The following is a 16539-nucleotide window of genomic DNA, read 5'->3' as shown; positions in this document are numbered from 1 at the left end:
ATTATTTTATAACTCATTTATTTTTGTAATAATAAGATAATTTATTTTTATTTTAACATTATTAAATCGTGTATATCAAATGGAAGGATATTTTCTTTATCGTTTCATTTTTCTTCATTATTTTTTTTTTTTTTTGTGACATTTTTATTTTCAGATACTCCGTTTATTTTGAACTCAGTAATTTTATTTACTAGGGAACAGATTAGTATTTCATTCAATAAAAATCCCTCGCAACACTTATTCTTTTCAGGAATGCCAGAATGATCAGGTACCCATTCAACTCTAACATTATTGGAACTAAAGATTGAGGGGGAATGCAGTCATCTACAGCCCCTGGATGAGTAGTGAGATTATTCAGTGCTACAATGGCTGTCTGACTATCAGTGTAAAATATTACATCTCAACCCTTAAAACACTGACAAGAACAACTCTTCTTTTGGTAAAGTGCAGCTGATAATGTGCATAGAAGAACTGATTTTGCAGGCATGAATCAGACTCCAAAATTGTACATGATTTATGCCTAACTATAAAATAAACTGTACATGATTTATGCCTAACTATAAAATAAACTGTACATGATTTATGCCTAACTATAAAATAAACTAATAAGTAATAAGTATAGAATAAGTAAGTAGGTAATAGGGTACTGACAAAGGATATTGATATTTTTATGTTAAGACAATTTTCGTCTTTTGATAGAATGAAAGTCATTTATTTATCTAAGAAGTTTGATTAGAGGTGTTCAAACAAATAAAAATATTTGGCGCATCCTCAAAACTTACTTTTAGTTAATCTTGCTTGATAATTCAATTATCCTTCAAAATAGAATTTTTAGTACACAGAGCCACTGCAAATTATTAATAAACCAAAATTGAACGGGTTTCCAAGGGAAATTGAGCAAAATACTTTTAAAATACGGGTTAAAAACTTTAATATAGTATATCTTTGCTAATAATGGTCCAATTTAAACAACTCTTTTATTGTTTATTTTGTGAGGAATTTCATTCTTTCCTATGCTTTTTTTTTTTTTTTTTTTTTTTTTTACAAGAAAAGTTAAGGGGTTTTAAGTAGAAGGCTTAAAACAATTTCATCAAAATCATTAGTCCTTTAGATGCTATAGTCTAAAAAAAAAACTTATTTTGCTAATGTGCAGCTGATATGATGCACAGGACAACTGATTTTGTACGCATGAACCAGGGTCCATAACTGAACACAACAAAAAAGAAGAAAAAAATTGGCCAACACATTCAATATAACCTTGAACATACCACACTCAATGGTACAAACACTTAGGCAGACAAATGGTCCAAAAATGATTTTTTGGGCTCACAAGCTTTAAAATGGATAGTTCCGTTAATATAATTATACACTGAATCTCTTTTATTTCATTTTATTAAATCTAAAACTAATAAAACAAACGGGTTCTAATTCTATAACTAGATAGCTGAAAAAACTATTGATTTTTTTATTTAGGAACCTATTAATTAACTATTGAATGATAGTCATATTTTAATCAATAAAACTAAATTATGAGAATAAGTAAAACATAAAATTTAGGAAATGTAGAAACTTATAATAATGAAACTTTATTATTAAATAAAAAAAAAAAATAAATATTTAAAGGTTAGATGGGAATAATATTTATGACTTCAAAGTAAAAAGAAACAAGGATAAGTAAAATTAATGATAAAAATATTAAAACTTGAAGAACTGATTAAAATAAATTAAACAATATCAAGTCATTGATCTTTAACAAACATTACCACTAACTATTATTAAATAACTAAATAATGACAATAATAACATTGGTTTGACAACAATAGGTAGTGCACTATCAGGAATACTAGAATTAGAAAGAAACCTACGCGCTAAAATTGATCAACAATCATTCAGAGACCTAGCAACCAATTTTCTGAAAGAAAATGCTTGAGGTCATCCAATCTGTTTCATTTACATTTCAGAATTATTTTTATAAAATCTTTTTATAATTTTTTTTTTTGTGACAATTAATGGTCACTTAATCTAAATAACTAAACAAAAACAAAAGATTTAATTATTACCATCAGAAAAATAGCTGGATATAAACTGTTTTATTAGAGTATCATCCACTTGACTATTCAACCATGCATCAATTATCATCTGGATTGTTAAATCTTCTTCACTAAACATAAAATTTGAATAATTGACAAATAAAATAAATAAATAATCAATTACAAATTAAATATATATTTCTGTGTGTGTGTAAATATGTATGTAATATAAGTTAAGTGACAGCGAGAAGAAACTTAATCGTTTCAATATTGTTCATTTGCTTTGTTAAACCAAAAAGCAAGCTAACCACCTTTCATCAGTAAAATATGGAGTCCAAAAGACATCGTTCAGAGCTTCAAGAAGGCAGCACTATTCTGAAGTCGGTAGAATCGCTGCCATGTTGAGTAGATTCAAATACTTTCAACTTTATTTATTTTCCTATTATGATTGTAATTACAATACATTTAAGAAAAAATAGAAGTCAATAATAAGTGATAAAGAATAATATTCATAAAGAAAGTTGTGCTACAATTGATGTTGAGAAGGAATACGTAAGATGTATGATAGGCAGATTACTGCTTCCTTTCCTCCACCAATGTGCAGTTGCCTCTCTGCCAGTACGCATCTCAAGGTCAAATCTTCTCTCCGGTCCTTCCTTCATCTCCGTCCATCCCCACACATTCCTCCTGCTCTTCTATCCTCGTCCCAGCCCCTTTCATTCTACCTCCGTCTCAGAGGCCTCCGATGATTGTGTCCTATGTGTCCCTCGTTTCCACACTCGAAACACCGAGTGCCCAACTTTGCCGCATCCAGGACACTTGTGGTCCTTTAGCCGACTGCTGGTTCTGGCATTTGCTTGCCCTGATCTGCCCCTCATTTTATCCCTACTGCTATCCTTGTACTCTCTTCTTCTCCAGGATGGCGGAGTAGTCCTAGGCTAATTCTACGTAGTCTTCATTCATCCCAGTTCTTCAACATCCATTCGGGATTCCTCCTCCCTAGTGCTGACATCTATCATCTCTTGAGCGCACTCGACAAAAGATAGCCCACTGGGTAGGCCTTACTTTCTTCCCGTCTCTTTAGCCAGCTGTACCTTGAGAATTGTAGCCAGAAACTCCCTTCTTACCTTGAACTCCTCAACATCCACTGTTTCTCTCATTTTCTCAATAACTAAATTTGCATTGCGCAGGTACTGTGATGTTGCAGTGCAAATTTTCATCCATTCAATAGCATCTAATTGTGCAGCAGTAAATGTCATATTTGAATTGACTTAGAACAACAAATAGGAAAGAAAAAAAATTTTCTTTTTTCTTTTTCAAACCTAAAAATAACTTTCAGACTATGAATACTATTCTATGAGTAAATATTTATCTATCCAGAGCCAGTAAGTCATGAGTTAGCCTCTATTTATGAAATATTTAAAAAATTTCTGACATTGCTTTTAAGTAGCACTGTTTTTTGTAAACCTTCCAGAATATAATCTTTTTAATTTCTAATCATTTCCTATTGGATCAAAACAATTGCTAAAAATGATACAAGGCAACACTTCTTTTATGTGGTAGAGTCAACTTCATTTTTTCACAGAGTTGTTGATATATTTTTTCTTCCCTCAAAACACTTTATGTACATTGCTATTAGAAATTTCTATTTCAATTATGTCATTTTTTTCTTTTTTCCATAGTATCAGAATAACTGGTTTATTATTTGTCACTGTATGGTCTGCGATTATAGGCTGATCCAAATAAATAGTGATTACTTTATCACAGAGGATAGTTTGTGGAGTGAAAAAGTAGTGTGGCTTTGGTACTTCAGTCAATTTGTAATATTTGGCTTAAATTTTATGAATTACTTTTGCTAAGTTATTATGCCTTTTAGGTACTCTCTTCCTCCAAATATCGTGCAGCCTGTTATATACTGGACGGATTCAATCACAATTTCAAAAAGTCAGCATTTATCATTAACATTTAGGTTGAAAATGTACTTGTGCTATGACCTAGTTGCCACCACTTGGTGGTACAGCAAGAAAACAACCCTCTGTTTACAGTAGCAGTTTTCTGTTTCTAAGCCTTGAATAACTCCTGTTGAAATCAGGTCATTGCAAATCGTGCCATTTAGTTGCTTATTAATTTAATCATTCATCAGTTCTTCACTGGTTATAACATTTTTTTGGCTCAGCTATTAGTTTTAACCCAGTTAGATTTTTGTCGATTGTTATGATCATAGGCAATATTTGTGAACTGCTATTGACAATATAATTTTTTAGCCATATCTCCTGATTCCAGTAGCTTTTTATAAAGGTTAATGAGTTCTCTAAAATCTTGTATCCTTGGGAAATATAACTTAGGACTGAAGATTTTGGATGCCTTTCGGATCATAGTCGTCATAAACTCTAACTTTCAGTTTTCCTTTATTTATATTAATTACTAGACATTTTTCTAAACCAAGGGTCACGTTTATGTCTTAGGTGAATTCTCCAACTAGATTTAATAAATTTCTCACTTCCTGCAAGTAACTTCCTACCATCCATATAAAAGGCCTGAGTAACTTGGACTCAATATTTAAGAAAGTCTCCTTTGCCTCAAACAACTAATAGTTAATTCAGAGGATTCAATGCTAGGTAAAACTATATAAGGAAGAGGTAGCCAACTTTTCTGTATAAAAGATCTACTTTTTATCTTAAAGCAAACCTTTAACCTATCGTCTTGAACAGGTACGTGGTCCTGATTTGTTCTTTGCTCATTTAATATCTTCATTATAAATTTTATTTGTATTAATTCTTTCATGATAATTTTTTATTCTTATCATTGTTTATTTAAGTTTATTTTATATTAATACTATTGTATGTCTTCCTTCCTTTTATTTATATATAATTTTCTTTTCACTTATTTTTCACAAAATATTTATTCTACCTTAATTTACCTTTTTTGTATGTTGTAATGTTCTTAGTTGTTTTTTGTACCTTTTTATCCTTGTAACTTTTTAGTGGGGCGAAACGTCAGACAATGAATAGTCGAAAACTATTTTGTTCTTTTTGGACCGCGACCCTAGCCATCTTCTTCATATTTTAAAAGGAAATAGTTAACAGTAACTGTTGTAACTACTGAAATGGTGTAAACCGATCAAAATTTGTTTTTCAAATATTATTCCAAATGCATTTTGACCAGGTCTGGTGCAAACTCAACGTTCAAAATGGATATTATCTGTCAACTGTGCATCCCATTCTCATCATTTTTAAGAAATTGCCCCCCCCCATTAGATGAATAACAGTTGGCAACAAATTGCCCAGCACAACATGATCCATTTCTTTAAATATTAAGCTATGAACAGAAAAACAATGCTACCAGGAGAATGAACTATGAACTACCAGCATTCCCACAATTTTGAAAATCAGGAATGAACCACTTTTATTGCTAAAGTATTGCAATAAACTAACAGGAAATATGTAGTATAGCAAAATAATCATGATAAAACTACCTAACACCAAAAAAATTTCATTCTTTGGATACTGGTGTGTTTTGACTTCAACAGAAGAAGTTGGTAGGTAAGCTAGAAAGGAGCAGGAGGCTGCACTCTTTATGTTTCAATTATATAAGGAAGTTTAACTTCTCCTTAGAAGCATAGAAAACAGTAGATCAATTTGATACCTTTATCATATTGATCTACTGCTCCCAACAGAATAATAAAAAGGAGTACGTATTGAAATTTAAAAGTAAAAAACTGTTTAATGGTAACTTACTTTAAAAATATAATACCCATCCTAGAAATTGTAGCAGGAGATGCATAAGTAAGTTCATGAGTTTCAAAAATAAAATGAACATTGTCACCAAAAAGAATCCTCCATCCTGATGGTAATGTAAGAAGATGGTTGTCATCTAGCACTGAATTCAATGACTCTATCCACTCAGGATCAACATCACCATCACAATGTATCCAGCATGTTACGTCTGTTGAACATATTTTGTTTTAATTTATAGTATTACTAAAATACTCCTCATTTTTTAAGTATGCATCTTATACCTAAAAGTATACTTATATAAATATAATAATGCAAGAAGCTTACTCATCGCCTTCTCAGGATGAAACCAGTACTAATAAAAATACAATGTTCTTGTGTTTAACAAAAAAAAAAAAAAGGCAAATCATTAGCATCTTCATACAAATAAAACTGAATGTAGAAATGGGTTTGTTTTAGAAAAAAATTAAAAAAAATAGAATCTCAATGCTTAAATTATCCTTTATGATTGAAAATAAATTTCAACAGCATTTATTTAACATAGGTTATGAAAGAAAAAATATAAATATTTACTAGAAAACTGAAAGTGAGAGACTATGTGGTAATGATGTATTAGAACATTAAGCATATATAAAATTGAATTAATTCTTTAAAATTTTCATTTTAAATATTGTTACAATGTTATCTGGTCGAACGATTATAATTGAAATTATCGATGAATGTGAGAAGGATGGTTGATAGAGATGCTGACAATTACAGATGGAAAGAAAGAAGGAAAGGCGATAACTCTCGTCGCAGGAAAGATTACAGCTGGAGATGAAGAGGAAAAAATGATAAATATGATAAAGACAAAAAGGGAATTAGGTTAATAGAAGAAGAAGACGTGAAGAAGAGAGGTAGTATGTTAACAGACGTAAAGAATGTAGTAGAAGGGATAAAGATAGAAGACAAGAAGATGAGAAAAAGAAAAGAAAAAGGTAATGGAGCTAATAAAAATGACTCAATCAGTTCAAGACATGGAGAGCACCATAATAATGATGAAGAAAAAATTGTAAAATCAAAAAGTAGTATAAGCATAGCAGTACTAGAGACTAAGACAAATCAAAACAAGATTCCTCTTGGCATAATAGGAAACATATTTATAAGAAAGATTCCAAAATCTAGGATCTGAATAAGGTTCAGTTCAGGATGAACAGTTTTTAAGAAGTGGGCAGTGTAACCATGTTATCTGGTCGATAGATTATAATTTAAATTATTGATGAATTAAAACAGATGTTTTTGGCAAGTGTGGAAAAAAAAGAGTAACTCTAGGTAAGGGGGGGCTAATGGGTGGGGATAATAGAAGGACTGGAGAGGGAGATGGGTGCGAGAATCTCCGTCACTCTTTAAGGAAAGATCGAGCAACAGTCCCCTACTCACTGCTTGTAAATTCCAAGTCCCTATCCACACCAACGCCTACTTTCACCTCCATGTGGTGCCCTTCGGGGAGTCCGATGGGACAACAGAGGCGAGGAGGACGACAGAGGGGGGGGCCCAGTACTTAAGGAGTACTGAGCCTAGTAATAAACACTCAAGGTAGGTGTCAGTGGAGGCTCAAGCTGTGGCTGAATGGCAGAGGGTGTCTAAAAATATACTGTCTTCTATCGATCACCTTGGGGCACCAGGCACACCCTATTGTATTTAATGGCCACTACAGGGAGAGGGGGTAGTTTAAGCACCCCCATTCTCATCAGAACAAAATGTCCACTGATTCTAAAAACTCTTATTTTTTCTCACTGAGGAAAATTCATCTTCCTCAGAATCTGTTAGGGTTTCATGTGTCTCAGACAACTCCATCGCTCTGGACATCCTAGATGACTCTTCTATCCGTACAATATACACCATACTAACAGACGAGATAGGAGGACTACATGTCCTGGTGGAGAAATCAGTTGAGGCTGCAGCGACATCAGCTCAGACTGACACAGTTACCTAACCCACTGTGGATCCCACCAAGGTTAGTCATGATACCATCTTGACTTTTATTACTAGCCTGCCTACTATCAGTGGTAACACGGGAAAGGGCCCAGCTATTGCAACTTGCACTGCAGCCTGCCCCGTCTCGCTCCAAGATCCAGAGGAGGCAAATGAGAAGGAAGGGGAAGACCCAACGAAGCAGCTTCGTCTGGTGTGATGGCGCAGTCTCAAGGGCTGTGACTGAAACTGTGAGGTTTCAACAGGAGCGAGCAGTGGAAGTTGCTGTTCCTGGGGGTCATGTGCTTGAGGAAAGGCGGAGCTTACATGTGGAGGGGCCACCCAGTGGGTCAGCTGCCGTAGCTGCAAGGCTTCCCCAGGGCCGGCAGCTGGGCATGCTGCTCATGTGGAGAAAGCTCCGACACATATACTTCACTCTAGTGTGATGGGATAATTCCAAGGTGCAGTGGCGGGGGCTGCAGGGTACCCAACGGAGCAGGCAGTTAGACCTGCTGCACCTCGATGGTAGGTACCGAACAGTGGCCTGGCCATTGCGAAGGAGCTGCTTCAGGGCTCAGTGGCTGGAACAACTGAGTTTTCCACAAAACTGGCAGATAAGGCGGCTGAGCCTGGAGGGTGGACTCCTGGTCGGGGACAGGCCGCAGAGAAGAGGTTCAGGAACTTCCCTGGGACATCTGCACCTGTTGCAAAGAAATCCAGGGGTATGGATTAGGCCCAAAGAGGGATGCCCGCAGGGTGGGGTACTCTCTCCTTTACTGTGGTGCTCGATGGTTGATTCTCTTTTAACAACCCTAAACACGGCAGTCTACTATACGCAGGGCTATAATTATATAGGCTACTATGCAGATGACATTGCTATTCTGATCGTAGGAAAGTATCCTCAGGTACTTCCAGACCTAGCACAGACTGGAGCAAACATTCTGGCGGGCTGGTGTAAGGACAATGGTCTAACCATCAGCCCACTCAAGGTTGGTGTTTGGGTCTTCACTAAAAAGAGAAAGGTGACAATAAGATCCTATACTGAATAATATCCAGATAAACCAAGTCAAAGAAGTGAAACACCTGGAGGTCATTCTGAATTACAAGCTACGATGGCACAAGCATGTGCTAGAGAAAACAAGAAAGCCCTCAAATGTCTATGGGCCTGCAGATACACGATAGGCAAGATCTGGGGGCTCAAACCAAGAATGGTTTACTGGCTGTGCATTACTGCCATAAGACCAGTGGTGTCATATGCAGCTCTAGTGTGGTGGCACAGAGACAAAGTAGGAAAGTATAGGAATATACTTGACAGACTACAGAGGCTCGCGTGCCTTATGATCACCAGAGGAGCTATGAGCACCTCTCCTACAGCTGCAATAGAAGTTATGCTCAGTCTGACTCCACTCCACCTGGAAATCGAAGCAAAAGCTCTGAAAACTATGTACAGGCCTGTTAAACAAGATACTAGATCCAATGCCCTGACTATGGCAGGACATGGGAAGATAATTCAGCGGATAGATGAGGATAGGGTGCTCTCTATGCACTCAGACTTACAAATCCGCAAATATTAAGGCACTAAACTAAGTGTCAAAATCGTTAAAACAAAGATACATAAACCGAACAATGACATTAATTGCTATACGGACAGCTCCCTAACAGCCCAGGGCTCAGGAGCCGGCATCTGGCGGGGCAATAAGCCATTGGAAAATATATCTATTCCCTTAGAGAGGTACACTTCAGTATTTCGATCCGAAATACTCACAATAAATAATTGCACTAGTACTCTTATAAGGGAAGGGCTCTCTGGTAGAAGAATCACCATGTACTCAGACAGCCAGGCTGCAATAGGGGCACTCAGTAGCCCCGCCACTCGTTCCAGAGTTGTTGAAGACTGCAATGCAGTACTCAACAGACTCTCACGCACAAATAGAGTCAGCATTGAATTGGTCCCGGGTCACTGCGGTAATACCGGTAATGAACATGCTGACAGGCTTGCTAGGAATGGCTCTGAAACCATTCCTTTCACACCGGAGCCTGTGTGTGGCATTAGCTTAAGCTATGCCATAAGCACTATAAAGGCGGCCTATGGATTAAAAGCCAAATGTCATTGACTCAATAAAAGACTAGGACAGGCTAAGCTGCTCCTTGATGAACCCCATAGAGGATGAAGTGATGAACTGCTTCGGCTGGACAGGACATCTCTTAGGTTAATTACAGGGATCTATACAGGTCACTGTAGATTAATAAACATACGTTTAACATCAAGCTAACAGAGTCACCCATGTATTGATTGTGCAATGATAAGCATGAGACAGCCTATCACATTATTTGTTGGTGTAACCAGTTTGCAGGGGTGAGGTTTGCACTGTTCGGGATGGATTGCATGGTGGATCCCAAGCAGTGCGAACTGATCAACACCTTAAACTTCTACCAAGTTCTACCAAACTTAAGCTCTAATGAGCTTACTGCAGTGCTGTGATGCTGATTGCAGCACTGGGGTGTTTGTAATTGCGCACACGGTGTTTCTGTGCCAAAACAAAAAACTCTAGGATAGTTAAAGTATTATGAATATTTTGGTTATTTTGCAATAAAAAAGAATTGTTTTTGTTGTTTGTTTCTTGGCCAAGGTAACACGCGACAATATTTTGTTGTGAAGAAATGTTTCTGCGCACTATATAGTTACATATTACATATATTTTTTTAGTACAGATGGTTTATTATTCTCCAATTTATTATGTAATTTATATCAATAAGTCTGTAAATGGATGAAGTGGAAGTGGTGTAACTAGTTATAGATACCCATGTCCATTGGTTATAAATAATTTTATTTAAAACTTTTTTGGAGATTATTAATGTTTTGTTATATTCTAGTTTAATCAGACACGAAAAAATGTACCCGAGCATCAGCTGATATTTTTCACCAGCGCCAAAGAGAAGAAAAGTGTATCTATCGACACAAAAAAAGAAACTGGGAAAGTAGAGAGCTAGAAGAAATAGAGAGATTGAGGAGTATTAATGAATGCCAAAAGTGCTATGAAAAAGGGAACAGTGGTCAAAAACCATTCAAACCTCAAATCTCAGCCTGAAAGGACGCAGATGAATCTCTATGAAATGATAAAACCCAAATGCTACGAATATGTAACAAGTACTTTAATCACTTGCTCAATGGAAATCGGGTACAAGAAGCTCATGGGAAGAAGTTAATCTTAGTTGAATTCCTGAAGATGACCTTGAGCCTCCAGATGAAAAGGAACTAAGCACCACTGTGTGAAGCAATAGGCTTTGACAAACTTTCTGCTGAGCTATTTAAGAAAGGGGGAGATCAGCTTTTCCAAACATTACAAAATCTTTTTGCTACGATTTGAACAGAAGAAATCATTCCGAAAACATGGAGTAAGACAGTCTTATGTCCTATTCACAATAAAGGAGATCTTTTTGAATGTCATCATTATCGAGGCATATCTCTACTGCCATGTGCCTTCAAGTTATTCTCAAATATACTGTACCAAAGATTACTACCGCATATAGAGAGAGGATACCAAGAAAACACCAAATACGGATGCATCATCTATTCGTTGACTTTAGATCTGCCTATGACAGTATTCAACGTGAGGCTGTGTATCAGGCAATGAAAGACTTTAATGTACTTGCTAAGCTCATCCGTCTTGTAAAACTTATAATGAGCAATACTGAATGTATGGTGCAGATTCAGGGAGATCTGTCTGAGGGATTCACCTCTCAAAATGGTGTTTGACGGGGAGATTCCCTAGCCTGTCTTCTATTCAATATTGGACTGGAAAAAGTTATTAGCGAATCAAAGGTTCAGACCAGTGGAACCATTTTTAATCATATGGTACAAATCTTGGGATATGCAGATATTGACATTATTGGGAGATCAAAAGCTGATGAGGAAGAGGCCTATCTTACCCTTACTTCAGAGTATATTCATATTGGCTTTCCTCTTCAGGCGATAAAACGATCGAGAGGGGCAGGAAAAGACTCGGTTTCCAAAGTAGATACTACCTCAAGATGTACTGCTTTGGTAGACATGCAGATGAATAGGCTTAAGTATGCTTTGCTAAGTGCTGACTTACAACGTCGTGATTCCCTGATTAAGAACGGACCGCCAAAATCGACTCCGACGTGCTGAAACACCATCCCTTCTTGAAGTCTGAAACTTAGCATGTTACCCATCAATGGAGGGTGGGGTAACTTGTTGGCCTTGTAGCAGCGAAGGCACTTAAAAACCCGCTTGCGTATCAGAGACCTTGCAGCTCCAATCCAATACTGAGCATGCAATACTGCCTGTAACGCTGATGGTCCCAAGTGGAGGTGTAGTCGATGATAGTGGTCCACCAGAAGCTTGGCAAAATGGCTTTTTCCTGGAATGATAATTCGATGCTTAGAATCATAATCTAGGTTCGCATATCGCAAACGTCTGCCCACCCTCAGCACTCCATCGGCATCTAGGAACGGCTGAAGATACTTTAGTTGGCTGCACTCTATTTTGTTGTTGTTTTCTACCAGTTTTATACATAATTTATTTGCATCCTTCAATTCCGACAAACTTATTGTTCCCGTTGGTACTAATGAACATTTTCTACACCTTTTAATGAAACGTAAGATATAGCAGACGCTCCTCAGTAGTCTGGTATACGAAGAAAACCGCTCCATCCATTCCAACACTCGTTTTAATGGAAGTTTTTACCACACCTAAGTTTACCCTTTTTAATTCAGGTAAATCTCCTGTCTTCAATTCTAATCTGGGCCATCTCTTTAATGGCGACATCAACCAACGAGGCCCCGCCCACCAAAGCAGATGTTTTCCTAATTCAGATGCTAATAGGCCATGTGAACTAAATCCGCCGGGTTTTCCTCAGACTTTACATGATACCAATCATTCATGTTGGTGATCTCTAAAATTTGTACGACTATGAGACACAAATACGTTCAACTGCTGTGAGGGAGTAGAGATCCAACCTAACATGATCGTGGAGTCGGTAAAAAATCTGGTACAACAGATAGATAACTTATTACGCAGACTGCCATAAGATTGATAGAGACGACTCAATAAGAGAGCACCTGACAACTCTAGCCGAGGGATGGTCATCTAGTTAATGGGAGCCAACTTGGTTCTAGCCCTAATTAGATGAACTTTGTAGGCTGACTGAGTATTCTCGACCAGATATAGTACGGCAGTGTAACCCCGCTCAGATGTGTCGACAAGAATTGAAGACTTACATTCTTTATCCACTACGCGGCGAGGAATCTTTATTTGTGAAATGGAGTCTAGCTGAGATATAAACTGATGCCATCTCAGACATATTTCAGGTGGACCCACGTCATCCCATCCGCACTTGGAGATCCATAAATCCTGTAGGATAGTCTTGGCATAAAACACTACTGGAGACAGGAACACCAATGGCTCATAAATCCAAGCTATTGCTGACAAAATAGCTCGTTTTGAAGGATGCCACGAAGGAGTGATGATTTTGTAGGAGAAGAGGTCCTCGTCCGGAATCCAGTGCATACCCAGGAGCTTGATCTTTGGATCATCATCCTCAGAAAGGCAGACTGCCTCATGCAAACCTTCCGAACTTTGCAGAAACTTTAGTAATTCTGGACTGTTGCTTGCCCACTTACCTAACTCGAAACACCCCTTACTTAACGATTCCATGAGTTCTGATGCTAATTGTTTAGCCTCATCTACAGACGCTGCGCCTGTAGCAATATCGTCCACGTATATGTCTTCTTGCAAGACTTTAAATGCCCATGGGTACAAGTCTCGTACCAGATGGATAATACCCCTTTGTGCTTGAAATGGTGCCGAACTTGTGCCATATGTGACAGTCCACAGTTCAAACTGCTGGACCGTATCCTTCAGGTCGAAGCGCCAGAGTATATGCTGATATTTTTGATCTGGCGGGTGCACCAGAATCTGTCGATACATCTTTACTATGACAGCAACGAAAACAACTTGGTAAGTTCGAAACTGTGTGAGGATGTCACAAATATCCAGTTGTAACTTCGGGCCTGTAAATAAATGATCATTGAGCGATCCATTCCGTGTTTTGCACGAAGCATCAAACACCGTCCTGAGCTTCATGGAATTTTCGTGATTTTTCACTACAGCATGATGAGGTAACGTGTATGAAGCAACCGTGTTTGATGGAATGATTCTCATGTGCCCTAACTCCTTATATTCCCACATGAAATGATGATATTCATGCTTCAGTTGGGGATTTCTTTTCTAAATTGACTAGACGCTTGAAAGCCTGGCCTTTCGGGTTTTTGAGAGACGTCACAGTAAAAGACACAACAAAGCGTTCTGAATCGAGGCGATAATGCGTTTCCTGAAAATGTTGTTCACATTTCTTGTCCTCTTCCGAAGCCATGTCGACTGATCGTACTTCCTCCAACTCCCAAAACCTCTCCATTGTGCTCTTCATATCTTCATTGGTATGAAGGAAAAACGATGATCCCCCATTTATGTTGAGTTCCGAACCTAAAGGACCTGATATCACGTATCTAAAAATAGTTGGCAGTAATCTGGGTACATCAGGACCCACGTTTTTGGGCTGACCTGTGATTGCTGGTAATTGCAGGGAATCACGATAGCCTTGACATCCAATCTTATTGAGCTGTAAGATGGAATCCGTGATCGAAGGGAGCAGTCAACTTTTCCTATGGTGCAAGTCACCCTCATCTGTCCAATGCCCGCAATGCTCTGTTTGAAAGGATCAACGGGGAGTTCTAATCTTTTCGCTCATTCAGAAGCCATGAATGAAAACTGGCTTCCGCTATCCACCACCACTCTTACTGGTTTGAAGATTCCCTCTGCATAGCAAAAATAAACAACAGCTGTTCCCAGAAGGACTTCTCTCTCACCTAAAGCTCCCAAGGTAAGGCCTTCCTGAGTTGACGGTTTGCTTGCTCCCGCAACCTGTGGTAAAGATTGATGCAACCAGGTGTGATGCTCTTCATTACACACCGAACATCTTCGCAGTGATGTGCATTGGCTAGAGTGATGCTTCGATGACAGGCAATTCTTACATCCCGACCACTGCCTGAGGAAATTTATCCTTTCAGAAGGAGATGCTTCTTTAAATTTCCTACAATCATAGAGAGGGTGTTGATAGTTGCACACAGGGCATAAAGGAATGGACGACTCCCGCTTCACCATAGGTTTCCGCTTAGTTTGATGTGGAGTTGATCTCTGACTATCAGCTGAGAAAGGAGCTCCTTGGTTGACCGTAGTAAGGATTAGAAGAAGAATCACGTGACTGATTATTATTCTTCCTGTGTTCCTGTAATTGCTCTGATTTGTCGCCATGGATATCCAGTGACTTCCATTCACTCTTGATAAAATTAACTAAATCCGCATAACTAGGGAATTCCACCTCAGCATACCTTTTTTCAAAAAGAATTTTTGTTGTTGGATCTAGGCAACGGAGAACCATATATGATAGTAGGAAGTCTCCTAGATCAGGTATACCTAAATGTTTCAAAGATTCGATAGCCTCAATAACCTTTGTCAACAGTGCCTTGAGTGATGCAGAGGAAGGCTTTCCAGACATTACCTTGAAATCTAGTACTCGTTTCAAATACGAATTAGCAAGTTTTCTTTTGTTGTTATAATGGTCCGTCAGTAGTTTCCAGGCTTGGTTATAGTTGTCCTCTGTTAAACCTACATTCGAAATTAGTGCACGTGCTGGACCATTCAGACAAGAGACTAAAAAGAGATACTTCTCCATATTAGATAGTGTTGCCTCTTCATGGATAAGAGACTTATAGGTGTCCCTAAATAGTGGCCCCTCCTGAGAATTTCCACCGAACTGGGGAAGGTTAATTTGTGGTAGTCGTGCTCGTACCAAACGACTGTCATTTACTGCCGCAGAAAAGGAGGCAGGAGGTATGGTAAGGTTCTGAACATCTGAAGGAGTGGGGTTCATATGGTGCTCATAAATGGTGCAGCTCTCGTAGTAATACCGTTTCACAGCGGCCATGAGCGTTTTATCGGCGCTGGTAGGAAATATTGTTGATGCCCCTTTGTCACACACCAGGGCAAGAATATTGTCCCATGTCGTATTAAAAGTGTCGTAGTGGGTATCTAATTTTTTTTTTCATGCCTTTAAACAGAAACAGTTGCGACGAGTCAGTTGATATTGCTCTCCCCTGTTCTAGTATGGCTTTTATTTTTGTTCTGGATGACTTTAATTTTTCTTTTAGCGTTTCAAATTGTTGCTTGACACCAGCTTCCCAAGACTTCATGATATCTAATATTAAAAACAAAAATAACCAACTGGAGAAGAGAGGGTCAAGGATAATAATAAATGAGCCAAAAGAAAACACGATAACCCAAATATTAAAACAATAAAATAAAACCGACCAAAAATAAAAGCCGTGAGCACTGTTTACAAGATGTAAAGGAAGAGAAAACAAGTATTTATAAATATGTATGTATATCAATATATATAAAATTAATTACAATTATTATAATTATGCTGCTATTTGGTATTACCCAGAGGACCAATTTAATTAATAATAAAATGTCAAAAAAAAATTATTAATTTTAAATTAATAATTAAAAATATTATTTTGAATCATTAAGTGTTTTCAATTAATAATAACGATTAATAGCTTCTTTCGTAACGATTTATTGACTTATAACTAAACATTGCTTAATAATATCACTTAAAATAAATAATAATTGATCCACGGATAACGGATCCAAAAATCCGGCCCGGAGAACCAAAATGTGGTGGCAGTGGGGGTTCAAAAGTGAACTTACCAATACTACCGGCCACTATTAAATAAAA

General features: G+C 37.5%; 1 protein-coding gene across 1 annotated transcript in view; it reads right to left on the bottom strand.

Moving 5' to 3' along the window:
- The window catches only part of btv (beethoven), a gene marked incomplete at its 3' end in the record, with an annotated part of 240143 nt that overhangs the window by 74076 nt on the left and 149528 nt on the right, over positions 1 to 16539 (bottom strand). The window contains 2 exon segments of the mRNA XM_067051518.1: positions 2061 to 2161; positions 5768 to 5975. Coding sequence (XP_066907619.1) covers positions 2061 to 2161; positions 5768 to 5975 — 309 coding nt within the window.

This window comes from Halyomorpha halys, unplaced genomic scaffold, assembly GCF_000696795.3.
Source record: "Halyomorpha halys isolate HHAL.00 unplaced genomic scaffold, Hhal_1.1 Scaffold598.1, whole genome shotgun sequence".
Lineage (NCBI taxonomy): Eukaryota > Metazoa > Arthropoda > Insecta > Hemiptera > Pentatomidae > Halyomorpha > Halyomorpha halys.
The sequence above is the reverse complement of the archived record's forward strand: the minus strand, read 5'-3'. Positions and strand labels throughout refer to the sequence as shown.